Below are 23,083 nucleotides of genomic sequence, written 5' to 3'. Positions count from 1 at the left end.
AAGCTCATAAAATACATAGAAATTGAGATCTGTTCATTAGAATTTTATTCACATGTCACGACTATATTCTACGACTGTTATACACTTATCAAATCTTCTTCAAGGGTACAATAACTACCATTTTCAAAGGTTTGGTTTCTTCCTTTAATAATATCAAGTGATTTGTTAAGTAACCAATAGCATAGTCAAAATTAAAACAAAACTCAAAATGTTAGTCCATGTTCGTCGACTGTTTTAATTTTTTTGCACAGGGCGGAAATTTTGGAACGTGTCAGTAGTGGCGGTAAAAAATTAAATTAGAATAATTATCTTATACCTAAATTAACGCCCAGATGGCAGCGTCTAGTAGACGGCATCCCGGTAGCTCTCCACGAAAGTTTGGATCAGTTCCGGCAATTCCGGAGCTCGGCAGAGGTATTTGTGTCCATACTTTAGGCTGGCCCTGAAGCGATGGAACTCCACGGGTCCCCAGGCCCGGCTTCTTCCGTCCAGGGCGATTCTGTACAGACGGTAGCCCAGGTGGATGGGCACCACAACGTCGTCGGCTGCATGAATGATCAGAATGGGCTGCCGGAATTGTAGGACGTGAAGATCCGACTCGAACCTCAGCATATTGTTGTACATGGGATTTGAGATGGTGAAATCGAACCAGGGCAGGTGCTTGAAGAGCTTGGCGAACGGATGCATGCGTATCTCATCCCTGATGTTGGTGAACGGGCTTTCGAGGATGACTCCCCTGGGAGCCCTCTCGTTCAAACTCGCCAGCTTAGCACACAGGTGCGTGGCTACCCCGGTGCCCAGGGAGTGACCCCAAACCACGATCGGATTGGAGGTGATGTTGGCTATGTACTCAAACACCATCATGGCATCCCGCACAACGCCTTCCTCCGTCGGAGGCACGGGGTCTGAATCTCCATAGCCTCTGTAGTCAAAGGAGAAGACGTGGTAGTTGAGCTTCCGCAGTAACTTGTACACCTCCGATCGGTGGCCACTGCCTCGGCTGGCTGTGTTGCCGTGGAGATAGAGCACCACAGTGCCACCTGGCATACGCAGCAAGCGCTCGTAGAAGAGCTGCTCGTTCTCAGGCAGCACGACGGGGAATTCGGAGCGTATAGCTGGCGCCAGCTCCTTCAGCTCCTTTTCGTTGCCCGGCGCAGGCTCCAGGTGCTGATCCGGGTCCTTGTTCACCTCCTCCTCCACTCGCAGTTCGCGCTTGAAGCGACGCACTGCATTGCTGGGCAGGACATGCCACACACCAACGCGCACTCCATCCTCGTCCTGGTCGTGATCCTTGACGGTGATGTAAAAGTTCCTTGTGGCATACAGTCCCACGCTCTCTGGCTTGGTGAGATCCAGTCCCTTGGGGTACTTAACTAAAATTAAAGGAGAATTGAAATAAATCTTTGAACTTTAAATTTATTATTTAAGAATTCTCTTGGTAATGCAAGATCATTACTTTTTGGGAAAATGGATAAAATAAAGATGTTCGCGATTTGAAGAATATGCGTCTAAGTTTATGGATCTTTATTTATCTTATAGTGTATAGAATATTTTATTACTTACTGAATGTGAGGAAGAGTATGCCGCGCTGGAACGTCACGGAGTAGCGGAAGATCAGCGGCAGGACCACAAAGATCAGGAAGAAGATCACCAGACATGCTTGCAGAGATCGAAGACCCACTCTGCGAAAAATGTCAGTGGATGAGAGGTAGAAGGTGACTATGTGCTTGGGGTGGGAATAATTTTAGTAGTAACTGAGTGACAACACAAAATGGAAGGAAAACAAGCTGGTGACAGTGTGAGCGTGATGGATCAGAGGATACATTTGTATGCACATTCGGGTGGCAAGCAAAGCGGATATTACGGAAAAGCGGAAACGGAACAGGCCGGCGATATCCGGCGATAAGAAATGTCGATGTCACGATGTTTGGATCAAAAATCAGAAGAATGTGGTTCGGGTTATGTCGTTATACAAGCGCACAACATCGAATCGAGCGTAGATACTTACAGACCAGTTAGCCAACTAAGTAGGATCGTTCCGGGAATAAGTGTGGCAAAGAAAACGGACCTTAGGCAATTATGAAGCTCGTACATTGTGATTGTTTTACGTCCGCTGTTCTGTATTCTGCTTATAATATAGTTAGCGATATTTCAATCTATCGGGGAAAGCGACTTAACACTGAATGTTACTGATTTGTGCGTTTGTTTGTGTGGAGCTTTCCCGGGCGAAAAGAGAGATAAACAAATTACTTGGTTATTACTTGGTTAATTCAGATTGATTGTTTTTTTTTTTGCAGGGGGATTAACCAAACTGGACGCATGCAAACCGAACCGGACCCGTAAACTGTTCCTCTGGAGAGCGACCTTTGCACCAAGGGTTAACCGCTGATAAAGTTGCGATTCGATTGAGTTGTTAGGTGACTGGGTGATTACACATGTTTTATGAACAAGGGTTGTTTTTTCATGCATGCAAATGATCGTTTATGTATGATATTGGGTAGTTATTATTACTTTTCTCCATTATCTATGAAAAATAAGTATTAAGATGAAACTACTATTTCTTTGGTCTGCTAAAAGGTACTGAAAACAAACTTTGTATTTGGCACACTTGTTCTGATCTAGTTTCTAATTTATGGTCCGCAGTTACTTCACATTAATTTTTATTACAAGAGTTAATAAGTGCGCAAGTACTTTTGTCGATTCCTAATCTATTTCATAATCAAAATTTATCTCCGAAATTTGTATTTCCAATCAAAACATGGGCTTTCACATATAGATAACACAATCGCAATTAATGTGTAGTTTAGTGATAAGAACAAAAATAGTTTTGTTGGTTGTATTCAATACAATAATTTTAAGGTACTAAAAGATCACTTTCTTTGCCCCGAATCACATTCACTAAAATCGAGCAACCTTACCGGAGAATGAACCCTACTAAAATGATAATGGCGGTATAATGATATCAGATATGAGTGCTACTCAGGCGTGACTAATACTTGGAGGCCCGTAACTTTTCTGGGGGAGTTCGGAAGCAACAACTACGGAAGCGGATTCGTCGGGTGGTCGGTAATTTGGGTTCGGGGAAAAACGAATATATGTATACATGGGATCACAACACACCATTACGCAAACTAACACACCTCTTGAGTTGTCGCCGGCGCGTGAAGAGCATAACTGCAATGAGTAATAAAAATGAAGAGCATTAGTAAGTCGATCAGTTTTGGGAGCAAGTCAAAAGAACCGCCAAAATCGCCAGCGTGATCGATAACTGGCAATCGCCTATCGATCGAGTGAAACCGCTTCCGGTTTGCAAGTTTTAATCACAACTTCTTTGTTTCAACTTTAAGTGCTGGTCGAGCGCGTTGAGCTTGGAGCAAGTTTCTCCGCAAACTGATGGCTTGCCAAGTGGGCGATTTTTTCATGAACAAGTGCACTAACGCAATACACTTGTGGCCAATTAACGACTAAATTGGCAATTACTCTTACTTGAAAGAGAGCCCCTGGTCGTCAGGTGAATTAAAGCGTGCGAAATGGGATCGAAAAAGTCTCTCTACGCCAATAGCATGATGACCTAGAAATAATAGAGAAGAATGAAAACTCATTAAAATTTAGTTAAGTAGGTGGGCGTGGCCGGGAGGCGCTAAATATGACAGTGAATAAGTGGAGAATATGAATAAATGAAGCAAAAATTAAGTATGCGAAAAACTGCATCTGACGTCTATTAACCCCTCAAGCCGCCTAATCTCATTAACCCACCAGGTACACCCACAACCCCCCTCCATAGTTGGCGTATCCATGTTTTATATAATTACATTAGCTTTTGTATGGGGGGAAAAACGCGTTTTTACAAATCGAGCTTACCACTCACGCGCCAGCAACTTTCCTGATTTTGGATCGGAAGAAGCCTTGGAAAACGTATTTCGCTCTTTTTCGGAGCAATTAATGCGATTTGGAATATTTTCTGCCGAACAGCTGTCAATGTTGTTATTGACTATCGATGACAGCTAGTGATGACAAAAATGACGGGGGCTCGATTTAGCAACGTTTATGCGTCATCTTTGCTGATTTGCATATCGGTGAAAGTGTTGTGTATTTTGTCATATTGGTTTTACATATTGGTATTACATTAGTTTTTCAACTGTTCTTAATATGCTTAATTTTTCCCAACTGTGACAATAGACAATGGTAATCGCCAACCGATAACTCGCTTGCCGGCGTTTTACGTTTGCCATCACTAGGCCTCTATCGATGGGCCGCCGCAGTGTGACCAGACCTCCGCCCCATCGAGTTTGTTTTTTTTTTCACACGGAGCCCAGAAACAAAAGAAATCGCCATTTAGCCGCAGAGCAGACGGCGCAAACCGAGATCCAGGATGAGGAGCGTTGAGGAGATCAAGGCGGAGTACCCGCTGCACTGGCACATCTGGCACAACGAGCTGGAGCAGCTGCAGGCGGCCCTTGAGCAGGTGAAAAGGGGTTGGTGCTCCGTGGGGGGCGCGGGGCGTGGGTGTGGCCCCCAGGGACAGGTGCTAATTGAATTAGCAGGGTCCGGGGAAATGGCACGGCGATAAAAACCACTGATTCCGTCACCTTGCAGAACGATAAGGAGAAAATCGATCCCCGCGGCCGCACGCCCCTGATGCTGGCCGTGAGATTGGCCAATTTGGCGTGCGTCAAGTGCCTGCTGGCAGCCAAGTGCAATGCCACCTACGAGCACGAAGGATGGTCCAGTAAGTGTACCGAGAGTGATCCCACAGAGAAACCCATGTAATCCCCTCTCCCAGTTGTCCAGGAGGCCGTTTGCACCGGCGATGTCGACATCCTGACGGCCATCATCGAGGTGAGGGATCTCCAGCGTCATGTCCAGCGGGTGACGCATGTGCCCAAGCTGCTGCAGCACCTCCTGGATGCCCCCGACTTCTACATCGAGATGAAGTGGGAGTTCACCTCCTGGGTGCCGCTGATGTCGCGCCTCTGCCCCAGCGACACCTACAAGGTATACAAGCGGGGCGCCAACGTCCGGATAGACACCACTCTCCTGGGCTTCGACAACAACACCTGGCAACGGGGCAATCGCTCGTACATCTTCAAGGGAGCTAGTAAGTGGACATTAATTTTATGTTATATAGAGGGTATCTTAATATAAATAGGCTCTTCATTTTTTGTTTAGATAGTGTTTTGTTTAATTACCATGGCAATAGTTTTATTATAAGAGGTTTAATGTCAATTAACAACTCATAAATTTCCATATTAAATCAGTCCAGTTCCTAATTGCCCTAGGGTAAATAAATCAATTTATTAAAAAAGTTTATAGTATAAATTCGTATAGAACAAAACCAATATTTTAAAGTTTTCCATCTGAAAACTAATTTTGAAAAACAAGTTTCATTCCTTAATTCCCCTTTGCAGAAGAAACTGCCACGATGATCGAGATCGATCACGACACAAACGAGGTGATGGTGGAGGAGATGAGCAGCGACATCGGCGACATTGTGGCCATACCACCTGCCTTGGGTACTGTGAGGGCCCGTCTCAATGCCCCGGTGATCACCAACAACATCGAGATGGACAAGATCAGTTTTGAGCGCAACAAGAGCGGCATTTGGGGCTGGCGTAGCGAGAAATCGGAGATAATCAACGGCTACAACTGCAAGGTGTACGGAGCCAGCAATGTGGAGTTCGTCACCAAGACGCGCATGGATCACCTGAGCGAGGAGCAGATTAAGGTAAATAATAAAGCATTGTGAAAATATTATAAGTCAAAGGTTTTCCCCTTCGCTTCACGCTCATTTGCTAATTGCAAGTACTTAGGTGTGGTTTATCTTACAGATTGGCTAATAGCCACTTTATCATTTCCTAAAACTGCCTAGCAATATTTTCTTTTTAGTCAGCATCAAGACCTTAGGCATTTACCTACCCTATAAATTAAAATTAATTTGTATTTATTAACTATGGATTGGTTTTTACATTTTTAGAACAAGACAGCAAGGACGCCGCTCCACAGTCTGCTGGGAATTGCCGATGAGGACTATGTGTCCCCCGCTGATGCCGCAGCAGCACTCAAAGATCGCGTATGTCAAAATATTTTTGTGCAACTGCATTTATATTAATTTATTTTACATATTTTTGCAGACACCCTCGCCTCGTTTGGGGGAAGATTCCCTCCCCGGCGCTGAAAACGGTGGTCGAATCTCACCGGCCCCTGGAAATCAGAGCAACGGCAGCTCCGCCTGTGCATCAGGCATCAGTACACCCAAGTCTTCTGTAACTCCAGAGGAGTACTTTACTCCGGAGGTGGATCTTCACGGCAGGGACGTTGGCGGTCCCAAGAACCTGAGCACAAAGGTGCAGCGCTTCAAGGCCAACTTGTGGCTGGCCGAGGAGCATCCCATTCGACTGCAGGAACAGGTGCTTCCCATTCTGGATCTCATGTCCACCATGGCCAGTCCACATGTGTCCAAGCTGAGGGACTTTATAACAATGCAGCTGCCTGCCGGTTTTCCCGTCAAAGTGGAAATCCCGCTCTTCCATGTCCTGAATGCCTGCATCACATTTGGAAATGTATTCGCTTTAACCACACCCGTGGAGCATGTGGCTACGCTGCAGGAGGAAGATCGCGTAACTTGTCTGGTGGACGATCGGTGCTTTGATGTCCCGGCTCACTACATAAACAGGGGGAGCGATGTCCGCCGCCAGATACCTCTCGATGAGGATGACATGCTGCAGTATGCCATCGAGCAGAGCTTGGTGGAAACAAGTGGAGCCTGTGGCGTGGACGCCAGGGACGACGACAAGGTGGACATCTGGGAGGTGCTAAGGGGCCAAAACGTGGTAGGATCGGACCTTCTGCCCGAAGATGACGAACAACTGCAACGGTAGGTCCAGCGAATTGATATTTTGCTCTTGCAGAATAATGTTGATGTGCAAACCATGAATTCTGCAAGGGTATTTACAACTTCGGTTGCCGAAACTGTGTATGATTTTGTTCGAAAACCAAAACTAACAACTGTTAATGGTAAACGCTAGTGGCCACCGCTTCTCCTCGCACTTACTGTCCCCCCACCGCCAACAGTACGGGCGGTACTCGCCCTCCCCCAAGCACCATCCCCAATCCTTTCCCCACTCACAACTCCAGTTGGAGCCGCAGACACGTGGGCGATCATCTTCGGCGGGTGCACAGTTCAAAAACGATTTGGGCTACATGAAGAAGATCTTCAAGTAGCGATAGAAAAAACCCTCTCCCATCCTTTCGTATTGCTAGTTTTGATCCAAGCTTTGTGTGTTCTTGTGCCCTTTTCCTTTGTCAATTGCAGGGTCCTCCAGGAATCATTGCTCGGAGCCCATGCGAATCCGCAAAGTGGTTCGCCCGCCTCCGAGGATGACGACGATGGAGGCTTCCGGTATGTGGATCCGGATCTGGCCATGGCCATGCGGCTGTCGCAACAGGAGCAGAGGAAGTTCGAGCTGGAGCGGCAGCAGGAGCAGGAGATGATCGAGCAGGCGCTGAAGCTCAGTCTGCAGGAGCACTAATCACCAATCAGCGATTCCAAATTGAAGTTCTTCTTAATTTCTAGTGTAAACTTCGGACTAAGTTGTATAAATAATACGAGTACTTTAAGTTTCCCTAGCATCCTTCCCCGCGCGGTCCTTGTTTTGAATTGTGATACAAGCGGGACGCAAAGCGGGAAGCTGTCGCCTGGTCTCAACTCGTCCACTCGCAACCGAAGGATCCACCCTTTATATACCATTGTATCCAAAGTAGTCCTCGTAGCCGTAGCTTTTGCAAATGTATCTAGTATCTGGTAGATACTATCTTAAAATTAAGTGCGTGTGGTAGCCGGAGGATATGGTATTGCGTATCCTTCGCGCCGGTTAGGTGTACCCTTGCTACCATCTAACCGGTGAGCCACATGTGTGCGTGTCCTTAATCCGTATCCACTAATCAGCATTACCCATAATTTATACTAATACCCACTGACACATCATGAGCATATAAGCAGTCACTTTTTTGTGTAAATGAAGAAAATATATGAAATAATCATGAAGAAAACCAGTGGTCTTTTACTTAGCGATATAGTTTCGTTTATTAAGCACTATATACAAAGTCAAAATCGGTACACAACTTACTCTAATTAAGCAAACACACTAAAAGTCTTAGAATTGGTTTTGGTTTCTGCTCAAATTCTTCAGCTGGTTTTCGAATACAACTTTTGTAAGTTTTCAAAAGCATACTTTTGAAAATGGCTGGTGGTCATTTAAAGCCCTGCTAAATAACTAACGATCAGACAAAAGCGAGCTGCGCAATCTCCAAGGGCTTTCAACGGCCAAACTTAGGTCACAATAGAGTATATACATATGGGCATGTTCCGGTTTTCACAGATCGAAAGATTTGTTCGATTTGAAATCACTTTTTGTGATACTAAATGAGGGCTATCTTAACTTTCTACCTAAAACACATAGTCTAGTTGGACAATAAACGATATTTAATGCTATAAGTTCAGCTGGGGTCGTAAAAATTGGTTGTATTGCACACCTTCTTGTATGTTTAAAGGGATTTGTTAATTTCAACTAATCTATATCTCGAATTTACTATTCTAACAAGGTAATAAATGAAGACTGGAACATGCCTGATAAGTCTTACTTACGTCTATGATTCATTCAGCTGGTGATCACTTCGTTAAGGTAAGTGAAGTGGCCGCCCTTGTCGGAATTGGGGTTCTTGGGTCAGTTTTACGACTAGATGTACTTGAAGCACTTCTGCTTGTCGTGCGGGATACGAGTCTTGAAGAGAATGGAGTCCGCTCGGTATTGGGTGTTCAGCAGCGGCGTATAGCCAAACACCCGGCTGAAGAAGTTGATGCACTTGTGCCGCTCCTGGAAGTGGGTATCGTCCTCGCTGAGCGATACCGGGCAGCCGGGGCAGCGGAACGTCCACCTGGAGGTTACTTTAACCGGCGGTTTCCTCGTTATGTGGGATACCAGGAAGTTCATGGCGATGTCTTCACAGTTCATGTACTCATCCACTTTATCCCTAATCGCCTGCGGCAGGTGATAGGTATACAAGTAGAGGTAGTACTTGTGCACAAACGCTGCTCCCGTCAGCACCATGCTGAGTTCGCAGCTGTAGTTGGAGTTGTAGTGCCACTGGCCATTAGGGTTGCCCAAGTCCCAGGCGTGATAGCGCCCGGGGAAGCCGACAACTCTGTCGCGATGCTCTCGCCACACGCGGAAACCAAAGAGAATCTCGTCATGCCGCAGATGGGCATCGTCGTCCACGGAGAGCACTGCCTCGGTTTCAATGACATCGAAGGGCAGGAATCGGTTGTTCAGTGAATTTCTGGGAGCCCGCAGGACGGCCACCGGAACGCCAATATCCGGCCAGCGAAGGTCATCCAATGGTGGCTTCGGTGAGTTCCAAACCACCACCACTTTGTGCAGATAGGGCAGACCATACAGCCTGCCAAGTGAATCCATCAGGACCTGCTCTCTTTCGTAGGTCAACATTACAATGGTGAACTGCTCTCGCGGGTAGTTTCCACCCAGTGACTCTCCAAACTCCTTGCCAGCTCCTCCAAGTCCTTTGCCTATCGGTCGAAACCCAGTGTGCGAACCCATGAACTTGGCTTCCGAGGGCAGTGCAGGATCGAAAGGCAGCTGAGGGTATAGGTAAAAGGGATCCAACCAATCGTTCCAGGCTTCCTTCGCCTGCATCCGCAATATTGTGTAGTTCCGCCGAAAGGCCGGGCTGGGATAGGGCGGTTCTATGGGGCCCAACGACTCCTCCGGTTCCGTATCCAAGCCAACAGGTGGGTCTGATTTGAGAGGTATAAAGGTGCTGTTAAACACACTTTGCGCTATAACTGATGGCACTGGTCTGGGCGGGATGCCAAGGCGATCCCTCAAGCTGGCAATCACTGTATCAACGGTGGCCTGAACGGAGCTCAAATAGCGCTCCCAAATGAGTCGCCCCTGTCGTCTCAAGAGCAGTAAATCCGCGTCCTGAACTGCTCGTAGGAGAAAGTGCAGCTCTGTAATCCGAGCTTTTGGTAGGAGAATAGCCGACCTCCTCCAATCCAGAGTCTCAGCGTACGGCAAACGCAGTTCATCTGCCCCGAGGATGACGGGCACAGCTCCCGAACGAAGAGCCTCATAGATCCTAGCAAGCATTAGCGTCGAGGAAACCATGCCATTCAACGGGGGTAAAATTAGAGAAAATGTGGAGTCCTTGAGCAACTGTCGGCGCGAGGAATCCGATCCACACAGCCTCCAATCTGGAAGGGAATCCCCCTCTTGCTGCTCTGTGGCTGGGATGCACTGGAATTGTAGGACAAACTGATCCTGCGTAGCGCCTTTGGCCATATCTGCCAGGTGCTCCAGAATAAACGCATCCAAAGGGTTCAAGCCACTTTGCTTGGGCCTTAGCTCTCCTTGGTAGCTCAGCAGGTATTTCCTTCTCGCTGGCACCATTCCCGCGCACTCCTGCCACACATCTCCACCAGGAGGACCCAAGATGGGTGGCACAATTAGGTCGTAGCCTGGACGGAACTGATCTCTTTCAAAGGCACTCTGCACCACAATGGCTCGCATTGTGTTCTGCTTGTAGAGGGGATTCGTGCGGTGCGAGGTGAGATCTCGTCTAGCCAAGTTGAGAAGCACATGGTTGCGACCATCGCCGCCCCAATAAGGCAGGCTGTAAAGTTTTTCCATATCCACGGGGCAGTCATTGGCTTGACTGGGTGTGGAGGGCTGCTGATGCTCCGCCTCCTGCGCCGCATAGCGATTGTTCCGCAGGAGATCCTGTTCAAGCAGAGCCTCTCCCACAAGCACCAGGTAGATGCAGGCATGCTTGGGATCCTTGACTATATGCGCATTGTATCCCAAAGTCTGTTTCAGCGTGGTCTTCAGGAAACCATCGATATCGTAGCCCTTTCTCTGCACGCCATGCTCATCTGGATCGTACAGATAAACGGGAAATCCTGAGGTAAGGCTGCAGCGGGAGTGATTAAAGCAGTTGTGCATCTCGCAGCTGGCCGCCATTCCTCCAGTGATGGGATTCATCCTCCTTGGCAGTGTGTTGGGCAAAAGGGAGCGGGGCAGTGCCAAGTCCGGGGTGTTCCGCTGAACTGCCTCTCGCTGGGCCACCTGCGCTTGCTCCACTGAGATCTTGAGGCGCTCCAGTTCCGTTTGCTCCCTGAGAAGTTCCTGCTTTAGCTCCTCGATCTTCTGGTTGTACTGACTGATGTCTGATTGCAGCTTCTGGCGACGGGACTCCAGCTCGCGCAGCTCCACAGACACTGTGCTCTGGATGGAAAGGTGTGGACTAGGGTTTGTGACTTGGTCTGATTGCTTTTCTCGGCACTCACCTTAATTCGCACCATCTCCTCGATGCGCATCTTCAAATCGCCCGCCCTCATGGCGCTGAAGTCCTCGTAGGCGTCCAAAAGGGGTGAGCTGCGATGGAGATCCAGGGGTGGGGCATCTTGCTCAGTCTGGAAGAAGTTATTTTTAACATTTTATCAATATTTATTAATGAAGAGTTAATAGTGTCTTCGACACACTCAGATAACGTTGAGATAAGCTAACATGACACAATTGCTGTTGGAAACAAGGCAGTGATATCCGTATTGTGTGAATAACTAGAGAATGTTATATCTTATTGAAAATATTTACAAAATTGGAGTTAACATTATAGATGAAACCAGCCTAACTTCAATATTTCAAAACCATTCTAAAGTAAAGAGTACGCATTTGGAGCGTTATCATTCCATCTTGGAGTCATGACCCCGGATGTGGTGCCGCATCACTTGCTCCACTGGAGTTAGCTTCTTGTCTTTTAAAGATCGGGAGTTCCCGATACCTACGCTGAGGATTCGGTACGCTAGGCAGGATACGAGCAGCAGCAGCATCAGGAGCACCGCCGGCATCTTGTAGCGGCGGAACAGCCGCATCCAGGACGTCCGGACTACCATCGTTGGGCGGATCTGGGCGGCGGAGGAGCTCGGGCCACTGGCGTCCTTGCCGCCAGCACAGCCAGTGTCCAGGGGGTGGTACGCCTCTCCGGAGTCGCCAAGGTCGTACGCCGGTGGCATGGCATCAGCTTCAGCTCGCGATCTCACCGAAATAACGCATTTATTTACACTTATTCGCGAGTTGTGCTCGTCCAGTTGGCAACGCAGGCGAGGGCTGCATTTGTGACTCCAGCATGTCGAAAGTTATCGGCCGAGCGAAATTTATCGATAATGGTAACGGTAGTAGGTCCAGTCCGCCAAATTTAAATTAAATATATTGACCATAAATGTACTGATTTTAAGTTTTTTGGCATCTGTAGAACATAGAAAATCGAAATTTATGGATATTAATAGTTAATAATATTGTTAGCTTAAATGTAAGCGTCTTATTCAGTTCATTTTACAACTATTTTTAAAAAATCGCGTCTAGAATTCGTAGGAAATCGTGGTAAATGATGTTTTTGTTGTATGTTATGTACGTATGTTCTTTTATTCCCGATTTTTTGGGAACACAAATAACTTTTTGTAACCCAAAACACTAAACGTGGGTTTAGGCAAAAAATAAATATAGTATCAATATATATTTCCATTTTTATTACTTTCCTAGAAATTGTTATGCTTTCGAACTTACCGCCCAAGGGAGACTGCCCATTTGAACATAAAGTCCCATGCTCGGCCTTTACAGCGTATCTACAGCTTGCGCTTAACAGCGGACTCAAAGCTTCGCAGCAGTCTGATTTTGAACTCGACTTGGCAAACACCGCTCGTGATTTCAGTCGCATCCAATTCAGCGGTGCGCCGGCTTCGCACTGCGGTTGTCGTTCAGTTTGTTTATCTAATTACCGGCAGAACGCTTGAAACGAGTATTAATAGCCGCGAAATGACTGCTAAGTTTTAACCAAGAGTGGCCGGGCTTTAATTACCATCGCATAGTTCCTAAGTGCACAAAGCCACCTGGAGTTTAATTACAGCCCCACAGACACATCCATCATCGTCCGGAATCCTGCACGGAATATCCGAAAATGGGTAAACTCCTGTATTTGTATTTACTGTCGGTGACATTTTCACTTTCTTCGGCCGTCCATTGATTCTTTTCTTTGCTTTGGGCCTGCCTTTGTGGGCTGGGCCTTGAAAGTGAAAGCCAAACGAAAGGAAAATGGCAATAGGCGTGGGTACATACCATCCATACCCTATTAACACTTGTGGGTGCGATGTCTAGTGGGGTATCATTGTTTACCGATTAGCAGTGGATGGTTACTCTTTCTAGGATACAACTTTTGGGTTATTTTTATGACTCACCGATCGACTTAAGAAAACAACCTATAACCTTTCCAGAGATAGTAAAATAAGTTTATTTATGGCATATTCAGAATCCATCGGCTTTGGAAGTCTGTCAAGGTGATATGATTAGATATCAAGTCTCTGGCCTGTGTTCTTTGTTTAAAGGTCTTTGCTCTCGCAGAAATAAACCTTTCCTTTCTAATGCAGCTCGTCTGCTTAATAAATCTAGCGATGAGGACAAGAGTATTTCCAGTGACGTTCTAATCTTATTAGTTCATGATAACCTTTGCGGGGCCCCATTGTGTAAAGCTAATATGTTTTGATGGGATGTTTCCCTAGTTGTACTATAAATGCACAACCAAAGCAAATAACAATCTATTTTTGTTTACATCATATAAATATTTCCTTCTTAGCTATGCTTTCGAAAACATTACTACTGGTTAATATTCGCAATTGGATTACCAGCTAAACCTGCAATGTATGTCAACCTATTTCTGGGGGAGCAAGAACTTCCGCATTCGTTCCCAATCAAGACTAATTAAACTCCACTTCGGGACCAGGCCAGCAACACTTAATTGAAACTTAGTCCCTTCCTCCCAATGCTCCGAACTCGCCTAGTTCCTACAGTCAAGCTTGCCTAACATGAAAGGGCTCATTGATCTGGACATAATGTTTTGCACTTTTGCACTTAATAATGATCTTATCTTAGTGGTTCCCAAAAATCTTGAGTTATTTTATTTCGATCCTGGAATTTTCTTTTACTTTTCTTTTCCACTTATTGTTATCTTTTTTTTATATTTTATATATTCCAAAGATAAAGATTGGTATTTTTTCTGTTTATTTTTTAAGTAGACGAAATGGAATGTTTTTTTAATTTTCGGGCATATCCTTTCCTTTTTATATAATAATATTGGATTAGAACTTAAGCTGTACAATCAGCTTGATGGCTTAATATGTCTATTAATTATTATTAAATTTAAATTGAGAGCAGGAATTAAAATTATGTATTACATTTTAAAGATAAGGATTGGTATGGCTTTTTAAAGTTCCGTAATTTACATTTTTTCGCTGTTTTTTTTTTTAACTAGAACTTAAGTTTTGTAATCAGCTCGATGCTTATTAGGGTTAAATGGAGAGCAAGGAATTAGAATTCAGAAGCTGGACTGTAGCTGCGGCTCGATTCGTTGACCCCGAATGACGAGTGCTTCGGATTTGGAACAAGCGGCTTGGGCATCGGCTTATCGGGGCGCGAGGTGGCCAGGGGTGGGCTTAATTAGGGGCACATTCAGTGCAGCGGCGGTGCGTGTCTTCCTATAGCCGCGCCCCACCCCCAGGCCCGGCTCACCCCTTGGCCCCCAACCCTTCGACCTTTGCCGCCGCCAAGTCGCAAGCGGTAGCAATTGCCTTGCCCATTAATGGCACATCCGCCATGGGCTTCCGTGGATCCGGACTCGGGAATCCGAATGCTATTCCGACTGGGACTCAGTTTCAACGCAGCGCTGAACGTAGCCGCAAGAAACCGGCTCTCTCCGGCGAGCAACTACGGATAGTTGGGATCTCAGGCTCCGGGCAGTTGACATGCATTTGAAGATCCGCCTCACGTGTCGCAAATATGAGATTTGGGGTAAGCACAGCGCAGTGGCCCCACCACGTGGCCCTGCTCCGGTTCTGGGTGCATGGATACATGTGCGTTCCAGCTCGGATCGGTTCGGTCGGTGTGGAGCGTCTACTGCCCTCCATTCGAACGATAATTCAGTGCGTAACGGTGCATCGCCCGCTGTGCCGGGCATTTTAATATCTGGAGTTTCGCCGGGGGCCTGGTTTCAGGGCCTTAAAAGCCCCAGCCGGCGCAAGTGCGACCTCAGTCGATTTCGGTGAGCCGTAGAAGTGGGTGGCGAATCGCAGCAGGATAGTGATAGCCAATCGCCATGTGTAAGCCAAGTGTCCCCATTGCGAATCGAATTAAAAGTCGTGCCAAGTGAAAATAACCTACAGAAGGGAACCACAACTTAAAAAAGAAAATTTAATTTCCCACATATCAGTTTTACAATATATATTACAATAAATAATAGAAAATATAAATAGCTTAATGTTTGTGCCAAATTAAAACAGAATGTTAGAAAGGACCATTTAATTTTTTTTAGAACTTTACATACAGCTATTGAAATAAAATATTAGCAAAAATACAAACTTAGCAGTTTTAAAAATTTTAATTAATTATTAACTTTTCAAAAGCCATTGTTAAGTAGTACTGTGGTTCAAAATGAAAGTGAATTTGTTTGTGATTTTAAACATCTTTATTTATTATTTTAAATCAACTTTATCCCTTTTTTAAGTAATCCCCTCCCAATAAATTACACTAATCCCAACGTTTTTTCCAATCCTCGAAACATGTCAAAAAGTCCCTTTTCGGGATGCCTTTTTCCCTTTTTTTTATCTCCTCAATCGACTCTTGAGTTTCGGAAATCGCCAGAAACAAGCAAAGTATATCACTAAAGGAATAATTCTTATTAACAGTATACCCGGGTGGAAAAAAAAACAAATTTGCCATACTTTTTGTCCAAATTGGTACATAATTCGGATGTGTCAGAGGTCCATATATTTACTTATACAACTGAATAGTTGGTCTTTAATAAATCTTAGGAAATGGACTTAAAAGCTATTTTTAACCACATCCAAGCAGATTTTAACATGAAGTTAAGGGAATGAAATAATACACATAAAAAAAGAACGAATCCCGTGAAGTGTATCAGTTTTGAGTATTTGAACTGACTGAGGAATGGGAGGATTATCTCTATTTGCGCTTGGTAAGATTTCAAGTCAATATCTGATGCAAGCTGCATGTTGGCGCCTGAAGCATGTTTTTGTACGAACTTGACGAGAAATATAACAACATATAGGGACTGACTTATCAGAAACATTTAGTTTTGGCTATCGACTTATAAACCATATAAAATGTATCAAGGGTTATTTGCATAAAAAATAGAGGGCTTTCACAGAAATCCCTTTAGTTCGATTTCTGTAGGTCCCCCGGTATATTTTAGTCCGACTGTTTCATACATTTTTATGATTCACTAAGTTATTTATTTAAGCAAAACTCTATGAATTATTAAAAGAAAGAATTACACATACATAAAGTGACCGCGGAAATAGATATTGTGGCCTGAATGTTTCATTCGTTTTGATGATTCAAGAAAAGCATTAATTTCATAAAACAGTTTTTTTCCACTTATGCGCAGAAAACAGATCCTGATATCCCTAGCATCAAATTGCAATTATTCATTAGTTATTATTAACATTAACCGCACTACTTCTGACTGAGCGAAACAGCAGCCTTTGCGATTAATGTTAAATATTGTTACGCTGTAATATGATTAATTTCATAATAATATCATGTTTTATTTGAAATAATTTCGAAACTGGATAACGGTCTATGAAGCAATCGAAACCATCTGCAATTTATCGATCTGTGAAATCGACCGTTGCACTTTCGAGGAGCTTTCCTTCGAGCTTTTATCTTTGTCCCCCACGGCAGACAGCTTTTGCGATTAGACAGCTGACCTAAGGGGGCAAAACATGTGAGATGCGATAAATAAATGGAGGAAGTAGTTTCCCGGCGACCCGCGGACGTGAGAGAACGGGCCAAGTTCTCGGCTTTTCTCGCCTGCATGCGTATTATGGGATTGTGGCGGTTTCTGAAATGTTCGTTTCGTTTATTCTTGCCCTCTGGAAAACGTGTTTAACTGGCAAAACAAAGTGCCGAACAATGCGTCCGACATTTGCATAATAATAAAACCAAAACAAAGGCCGAAACAAAAACAAAACTAAAGCAAAACATGAATAAAGACAAAAACAAAAACGAAATTTGAGCAGAGAACGATGACACACTAAATGTATCTGAATCTGAATCGGCAGTTGTAGTTGCTTTTCTGGGAGAGAGAGTGAGAGCTTTCGCTGAGCACCTTGAAAGCTCAGTTCTCCGGTTTCGCCCTTTCGCTTTGTGCCGCTCATTCGCATTGTTCGCTCTTTGTTTTGCCCATTGTCCTGATCGTGTTGTTGTTGCTCCTAATACGAAACTGTAAAGATTCCGATTTCATTTCCGTTTCCCTTTCATTGGACTCTTTCCGTTCCGTTTCGTTTCGCCCGCCGACTTTGAACATCGCATAAAACAATTGTCCAAGTGAGTATGAATATCGTGGCTTGCGGTACTTTTCGCTAGCGAATAGTTAAAATTGGAAGCTTTTATTATTATGATTAATAAAAAACTGGTATGCGGCACCACAACATTAGAAGGCCGATAAGATATGCGTAGAGTGGCGTTTACTTCTGGAAAACTTGATGCATTATAGTTGTGATCAACACTCAGAAGCTTACCTAAAAAGTGTTTTTAACGCAGTGAATTTTGAATATTTACAGACAATAGTTATTGCTTGTATTTTTAATGATTATTATACCCTTGCAGAGGGTGAAGGAGACGTTTCCCCATAAAGTATATATATTCTTGATCAGCGTCACTAGACGAGTCGATATAGCCATGTCCGTCTGTTGGTCCGTCTGTCTGTCCGATTCTACAAAAACTAGTCTCTCTGAAACTTTCACAAAAGCCTTCTTTCTATTGCAGGTAGTATATAAGTCGGAACCAGCCGGGTCGGACAACTATATCTTATAGCTCCCATAGAAACTATCGGGGAAAAAATTTTAAAAAAATTATGTCTTCTGTGTTTTATATAACCTTCTAAGCTTGGAAATAACATTTTTAAATAGTTCAGAATTTCGAAATAAATTTTATCAAAATCGGACGACTATATCATATAGCTGCCATAGCAACGATCGGAAAATGAGTAATACGAAAAAATTATATCTTCGGTGTTTTTTAACATTTAACCTTCTAAACTTGGAAATAACATTTTAAAATTATTTCTGAATTTCGAATAAAATTTTATTAGAAGCAGAAGACTATAACATATAGCTGTCATAGGAACGATCGGAAAGTTGGTGGGAAAATAATATATAACAAATTATAGCTTTGGTGCTTTTTGACATATAACCTTTTCAGCTTGGAAATAACATTTTTTAACTAGTTCTGAATTTCGAATAAACAATCGCGAAATTAGTGGGAAAATAATATGAACAAATTATTTACTAAAGTTGTTTATTTCTATAACTGAAAGGGTATAAAAACGTTGGCTTGCCGAAGTTAACTTCCTTTCTTGTTTTAATATTTTTTTACTTTTACATTTTTTACTTTTTTAAAGCTTAACTTTTAAAAAAATTCTCGAACCCTCTATTTTATAACGAGAACGGAACTTGATTTATTAAGAATATAAATGTTATTATTATCTACAAATCTAGTTATTATTAACATATAAGCAAGTCGAAATTGTAATTTCTTAGCAAATAGTGGGAGGTAAAAGGGGTAAAAAAATCTTTCTTTAAATATATGTACAATGTTAGTTACAATATATTATGCATATACGGGAATCCCCGTTCTACATCGAGGAGGCTTGAATCATTTCCGATCCAGCATCTACTTATTCTGATGAATTGTTTTTTAATCCTTCATTCTCCTATAGCGGTAGTGATGATTAAAAGTTATTTTTTCTAGAAAGTTCCGTCAGCAACTACATTAAAAGTAGCGTTTTCTTTTCGGTTGTTCTTCCTCTGGTTAAAAATCGGTTTTTTATATTTTTTTAAAATTCGACTTGTAAAAAATAAAATGAATCCAGAGGCCACAGGGCAAGTGGTCAAATCACCGTGGAAAAAAGGTAGCAGAGGAAGCATGGTAGACACCAAAATATGTTGTACCTTCGCGGGATGTTCCTTTTTAAAAAAGTTACCATTTGCCACAATTAAATTTAAAAAGTTTACAGATACAAACTAATATTTTTTTTACCAATATGCCAAAAATCAATACAAAACTATCAATAAATATAATAGGCTAGTTTCAAAATATTTAAAGTTTAATTCAAACTACTCTAACATTTATTAATTTCTAAATAAGAAAATCGTTAAGCCGTTGACTGTAATTATCCTATTGATTTGATTTCTTGAGAAGTTTGATCTACGGAAACAGACTGGTTTTAAATTGAGTTGCTTAAGGCTACTTCCAGAATGTAAAGACTTATTAAATTTGTGTGGGTTGCATGAAAACAGGAGTATGGGAACCTCAACTGAGTCAAAAATATCTGCCTTACACGCAATTTTGTTTGTTATTCTCTCAAAAAAATATTGCTTTGCCATGATATCAATCGACTTCCCTCTTGTGAATTTTCTTATGCTACGCTCATGTTTGCTTATCCACTGGGTATCTGCTTATCAGCGAATGACAATAAAAGATACCATTCATAAACTTTCTTGGGCTTGTCTTACACCCAATTTGCCCGTGTTCCACGTAATTTTTGGAGCTCTTCGACAAAAATTCGCAGGCTTTCAATTTAGTATCGAAAATGTCTGTCCAAGCTCAGTATGACCCGATTCTTCCACTGACCACGCGCATTTCTCTGTATAGTCGCGTTTTTCCGCTTATCAGAAGGTGGAAATTTGTGATAGGCAAAATCGTCACCCCCATTATCGGTGTGTCATGTTCACTCCGATGTTTGTATATTATCTTAACCCCCTCTTTACACCCTCATGTACCTTTGTATTCGCAGCGTTATCCTTCTTCTCCCTGGTCACTGGTCTGTATGTCCTGCACTTCTCCATAGCCCTGATCCTGGTCAACAAGGAGGTGCCCCAGACGCGTGGAATGCTGTATCCCAGGGAATCGGAGACGCGGGAGGTGCGATCCCTGGACGGGATCTGGAACTTTGTGCGCTCCGACCAGGCGAATCCCACGCAGGGGGTGCGGGACGAGTGGTATGCCAAGGAGCTGAGCCAGAGCAGGCCGACGATCCCGATGCCAGTGCCCGCCTCCTATAACGACATAACCACGGACAACCTGAGGGACCACGTGGGCACTGTGTGGTACGACCGGAAGTTCTTCGTGCCCCGCTCCTGGGCCAAGGACCAGAGGATCTGGCTGAGGTTCGGCAGTGTCCACTACGAGGCTTATGTGGTGGGTATTTTAAGATCTTAAGATCACTTTCAGATAGTTTACTCAGGGAAATCCGTATGAAATGTGTTATATATATTTTTATTTTCAGTGGATCAATGGTCAGAAGGTGGTGAAGCACGAGATGGGCCACCTGCCCTTCGAGGCTGAGGTCACGGACCTCCTGAACTACGGAGCCGAGAACCGGATTACGGTGATGTGCGACAACGCCCTGATCCAGACGACTGTGCCGCAGGGCAGGATCACGGAGGTGCCCAACGACAATGGGATGACCATTGTGCAGAGCTACACCTTCGACTTCTTCAACTACGCGGGGATCCACAGGAGCGTGCATCTGTACACCACACCGCGCACCTTTATCGAGGAGGTCGAGGTCACCACCAACCTTTCGGGGGATGCCAGTAGTAAGATTCGAGGGAATCCACCGAATCTCTCTTGTTTCGATTAGCTACCTCTTTTAATCTCTTACTAATAATAGTCCCCTGGCTTACAGTTGGCGAGGTCTCTTACAGCGTTAGTGTGAACGGAAGTGCTGCCAACGAGGCGGATAATGTCCTCCAAATCCAGGCCAACCTGTACGACAAGGAAGGCAAATTGGTGGCCAACGCAACGTCCGATGGCAAACTGGGAGGCAAGTTGCAGGTGAGCCAGGTGAAGCCGTGGTGGCCCTACCTCATGCACCCGGAACCCGGCTACCTGTATGAGCTGGAGATCAAACTGCTGGCCAGCAACGAGGAGCTGCTGGATGTCTACCGCCTGAAGGTGGGCATACGCACACTGAGTTGGAACAAACAGCAGTTCCTGATCAACGGCAAGCCCGTCTACTTCCGTGGCTTTGGGCGACACGAAGACGCGGATATCCGGGGTAAAGGTCTAGATAATGCCCTGATGGTTCGGGACTTCAACCTGCTCAAGTGGATTGGAGCGAATGCGTACCGCACCTCGCACTATCCCTACTCCGAGGAGTCCATGCAGTTTGCGGATGAGCACGGAATTATGATCATCGACGAGTGTCCCAGTGTGGATACAGAGTTGAGTGGTTCTTAATCCTTGGAGGAATCCTTACTAAAGCTGTTTGACCTTTGTTTTCCAGAAACTACAGCCAGGAGCTGCTGGACAAGCATAAGTCATCGCTGGAGCAGCTCATTCATAGGGATCGCAATCACCCAAGTGTTGTGATGTGGTCCATTGCCAATGAACCCCGAACCGGCAGCATGAGCGCGGACTCGTACTTCGAGTGGGTAGCCAATAAATATTTATCTCTCAGTAGCTAATATAGTTCATAATCCTTCTAGGTTGGTGGCCAACTACACACGCTCGTTGGATAGTTCCCGACCCATAACGGCGGCCATTGCTGTGCCCCACACCCAGGACAAGGCGGTAAGTACTTTAGATACTTCTCAATATCAATTATAATATCAAATATTCCTCCCAGGGACGTTCTCTGGACATCATCAGCTTCAATCGCTACAACGCCTGGTACTCAAACACCGGACGTCTGGATATGGTCACCCAGAACGTAATCGATGAGGCCGTCGCCTGGAACAAACATTACAACAAACCCATTCTCATGTCTGAGTATGGAGCGGATACCCTGGAGGGTTTGCATATGGTAAGTTATTGGAGAATACTGATTAACGAAAGAGGTATCTTCTGATTGTTTGTTTTAATAATATTTTATGAATGTAAAATAAATTAACTTAACACCTCATTGACACCAAAAAATTAAGAAAATCTAAGAAATTGATTTAATTTACTGCATAGATTACTATACTTCAGAGTTAAATCATTTCGATAATTAAGATTACAAATAAACCATCAAATATGTTTTTTGCCCGATTGTTACCCTCTTTGGATTGCTTAGCAAATACATTATTTTAAAATAAAATTGAGTAATCTTTACATACAATCTTATTGGTATTTTAGCAACCGGCCTATGTTTGGTCGGAGGAATTCCAGACAGAGGCGTTTTCCCGCCATTTCAGGGCCTTTGATGAGCTGCGCAAGAAAGGATGGTTCATTGGCGAGTTTGTGTGGAACTTTGCCGACTTTAAGACAGCTCAAAGTGAGTGATCCCAATTTGATAATCATTTTAGAAATATAACATCTGATAAATAATTTTAAATTCAGGCTATACCCGCGTGGGCGGCAATAAGAAGGGCGTATTCACCCGGGCCCGTCAGCCCAAGGCGGCTGCCCATCTCCTCCGCAAGAGATACTTCGCCCTGGGCAGGGAGTTGGACCAGTGCAACTTTCCGGACGATCTCTTCACCTACATCGCCAACCTGGCATCCTAACGGATAGGGGAGACAATGGCGAGTAGTTGGCCCCTGTAAATACGCTTGATCGCCAAGGAAATCTGTATCCTTGGATACTGCCACCAGCATTTTTACCCGATTTCCATTCCGCTGCATTGCCCTGTACCATATTTTATGAATAGCTCCAAATGATTGTATTTTTGTATGTACTTGTAAGCGTAAGATAATAAATGAATGTGCATTATTTATATTTAATTTATTTATTTATTGTGAGATAGATTCCTATTGTGCTGTTGGGAATAACTTATTTATTTCTTATTCAACAATATTTTATACAACATTTCCAAAATTCTGGTCATATTTGAAAATAAGTATGTTTGGCGCCCAACTATCGATAAGAAACGATAAAACGTTGCCAGACTGTCATCGATTGTAAATATTCAGCATCAAATTTGAGCTGGCAACACTGCAAGCCGCGCTTTTTGA

At 44.1% G+C, this 23,083-nt stretch overlaps 4 protein-coding genes across 11 annotated transcripts; 2 read left to right on the top strand and 2 right to left on the bottom strand.

Moving 5' to 3' along the window:
• Window positions 1-28: 28 nt before the first annotated feature.
• Window positions 29-4,028, bottom strand: LOC108030397 (lysophosphatidylserine lipase ABHD12). Of its 2 annotated transcripts, XM_017103281.3 has the most exons (6): window positions 3,862-4,028; window positions 3,487-3,571; window positions 3,141-3,174; window positions 2,009-2,216; window positions 1,564-1,682; window positions 29-1,373 (listed from the first exon to the last, which is right to left on the bottom strand). In XM_017103281.3, the coding sequence occupies exons 4-6, from the start codon at window positions 2,092-2,094 to the stop codon at window positions 343-345; spliced, it is 1,236 nt and encodes a 411-aa protein (XP_016958770.1). In that variant the 5' UTR covers window positions 2,095-2,216; window positions 3,141-3,174; window positions 3,487-3,571; window positions 3,862-4,028; the 3' UTR covers window positions 29-342. The 2 variants fall into 2 exon arrangements, with proteins under 2 accessions (XP_016958770.1, XP_016958771.1); XM_017103282.3 differs by lacking the exon at window positions 2,009-2,216.
• A 211-nt stretch (window positions 4,029-4,239) lies between these two features.
• Window positions 4,240-8,049, top strand: LOC108030175 (ankyrin repeat domain-containing protein 13D). Of its 2 annotated transcripts, none has more exons than XM_017102917.3 (7): window positions 4,240-4,465; window positions 4,597-4,729; window positions 4,784-5,098; window positions 5,409-5,725; window positions 5,975-6,070; window positions 6,132-6,874; window positions 7,026-7,302. In XM_017102917.3, exons 1-7 carry the CDS (start codon window positions 4,373-4,375, stop codon window positions 7,219-7,221), a joined length of 1,893 nt encoding a protein of 630 aa, XP_016958406.1. In that variant the 5' UTR covers window positions 4,240-4,372; the 3' UTR covers window positions 7,222-7,302. The 2 variants fall into 2 exon arrangements, with proteins under 2 accessions (XP_016958406.1, XP_016958405.1); XM_017102916.3 differs by lacking the exon at window positions 7,026-7,302 and adding an exon at window positions 7,313-8,049 and having other exon boundaries at window positions 4,242-4,465.
• On the bottom strand, window positions 8,035-12,177 carry LOC108030174 (exostosin-3). The gene is made up of 3 exons (XM_017102914.3): window positions 11,861-12,177; window positions 11,363-11,488; window positions 8,035-11,300 (listed from the first exon to the last, which is right to left on the bottom strand). Exons 1-3 carry the CDS (start codon window positions 12,086-12,088, stop codon window positions 8,736-8,738), a joined length of 2,919 nt encoding a protein of 972 aa, XP_016958403.1. The 5' UTR covers window positions 12,089-12,177; the 3' UTR covers window positions 8,035-8,735.
• Window positions 12,178-12,763: 586 nt separating this feature from the next.
• Window positions 12,764-22,845, top strand: LOC108030382 (beta-glucuronidase). Of its 6 annotated transcripts, none has more exons than XM_017103254.3 (9): window positions 12,764-13,033; window positions 19,939-20,342; window positions 20,431-20,743; window positions 20,833-21,370; window positions 21,433-21,576; window positions 21,635-21,719; window positions 21,775-21,951; window positions 22,266-22,404; window positions 22,470-22,845. In XM_017103254.3, the coding sequence occupies exons 1-9, from the start codon at window positions 13,030-13,032 to the stop codon at window positions 22,634-22,636; spliced, it is 1,971 nt and encodes a 656-aa protein (XP_016958743.1). In that variant the 5' UTR covers window positions 12,764-13,029; the 3' UTR covers window positions 22,637-22,845. The 6 variants fall into 6 exon arrangements, with proteins under 6 accessions (XP_016958743.1, XP_050743697.1, XP_050743698.1 ...); XM_050887740.1 differs by lacking the exon at window positions 12,764-13,033 and adding an exon at window positions 14,852-14,912; XM_050887741.1 differs by lacking the exon at window positions 12,764-13,033 and adding an exon at window positions 15,136-15,220.
• The last annotated feature ends 238 nt before the right edge of the window (window positions 22,846-23,083 follow it).

The sequence above is a fragment of the Drosophila biarmipes genome, chromosome 2R (genome assembly GCF_025231255.1).
Source record: "Drosophila biarmipes strain raj3 chromosome 2R, RU_DBia_V1.1, whole genome shotgun sequence".
In the NCBI taxonomy this organism is placed as follows: Eukaryota; Metazoa; Arthropoda; class Insecta; order Diptera; family Drosophilidae; genus Drosophila; species Drosophila biarmipes.
The sequence above is the reverse complement of the archived record's forward strand: the minus strand, read 5'-3'. Positions and strand labels throughout refer to the sequence as shown.

Coding starts and splice junctions, on each gene's coding strand:
- LOC108030397 (XM_017103281.3), bottom strand. CDS start 2,094: ATGTACGAGCTTCATAATTGCCTAAGGTCCGTTTTCTTTGCCACACTT. Junction 1,683..2,008: donor CTTAGTTGGCTAACTGGTCT/GTAAGTATCTAC, acceptor CATTTTTCGCAG/AGTGGGTCTTCGATCTCTGC. Junction 1,374..1,563: donor CATACTCTTCCTCACATTCA/GTAAGTAATAAA, acceptor CTTTAATTTTAG/TTAAGTACCCCAAGGGACTG.
- LOC108030175 (XM_017102916.3), top strand. CDS start 4,373: ATGAGGAGCGTTGAGGAGATCAAGGCGGAGTACCCGCTGCACTGGCAC. Junction 5,099..5,408: donor GTACATCTTCAAGGGAGCTA/GTAAGTGGACAT, acceptor TCCCCTTTGCAG/AAGAAACTGCCACGATGATC. Junction 6,071..6,131: donor CAGCAGCACTCAAAGATCGC/GTATGTCAAAAT, acceptor ATATTTTTGCAG/ACACCCTCGCCTCGTTTGGG.
- LOC108030174 (XM_017102914.3), bottom strand. CDS start 12,088: ATGCCACCGGCGTACGACCTTGGCGACTCCGGAGAGGCGTACCACCCC. Junction 11,489..11,860: donor TAGCGTACCGAATCCTCAGC/GTAGGTATCGGG, acceptor AACTTCTTCCAG/ACTGAGCAAGATGCCCCACC. Junction 11,301..11,362: donor AGGAGATGGTGCGAATTAAG/GTGAGTGCCGAG, acceptor CTTTCCATCCAG/AGCACAGTGTCTGTGGAGCT.
- LOC108030382 (XM_017103253.3), top strand. CDS start 16,885: ATGGAGGAAGTAGTTTCCCGGCGACCCGCGGACGTGAGAGAACGGGCC. Junction 20,343..20,430: donor TCCACTACGAGGCTTATGTG/GTGGGTATTTTA, acceptor TTTTATTTTCAG/TGGATCAATGGTCAGAAGGT. Junction 20,744..20,832: donor CCTTTCGGGGGATGCCAGTA/GTAAGATTCGAG, acceptor CCTGGCTTACAG/TTGGCGAGGTCTCTTACAGC.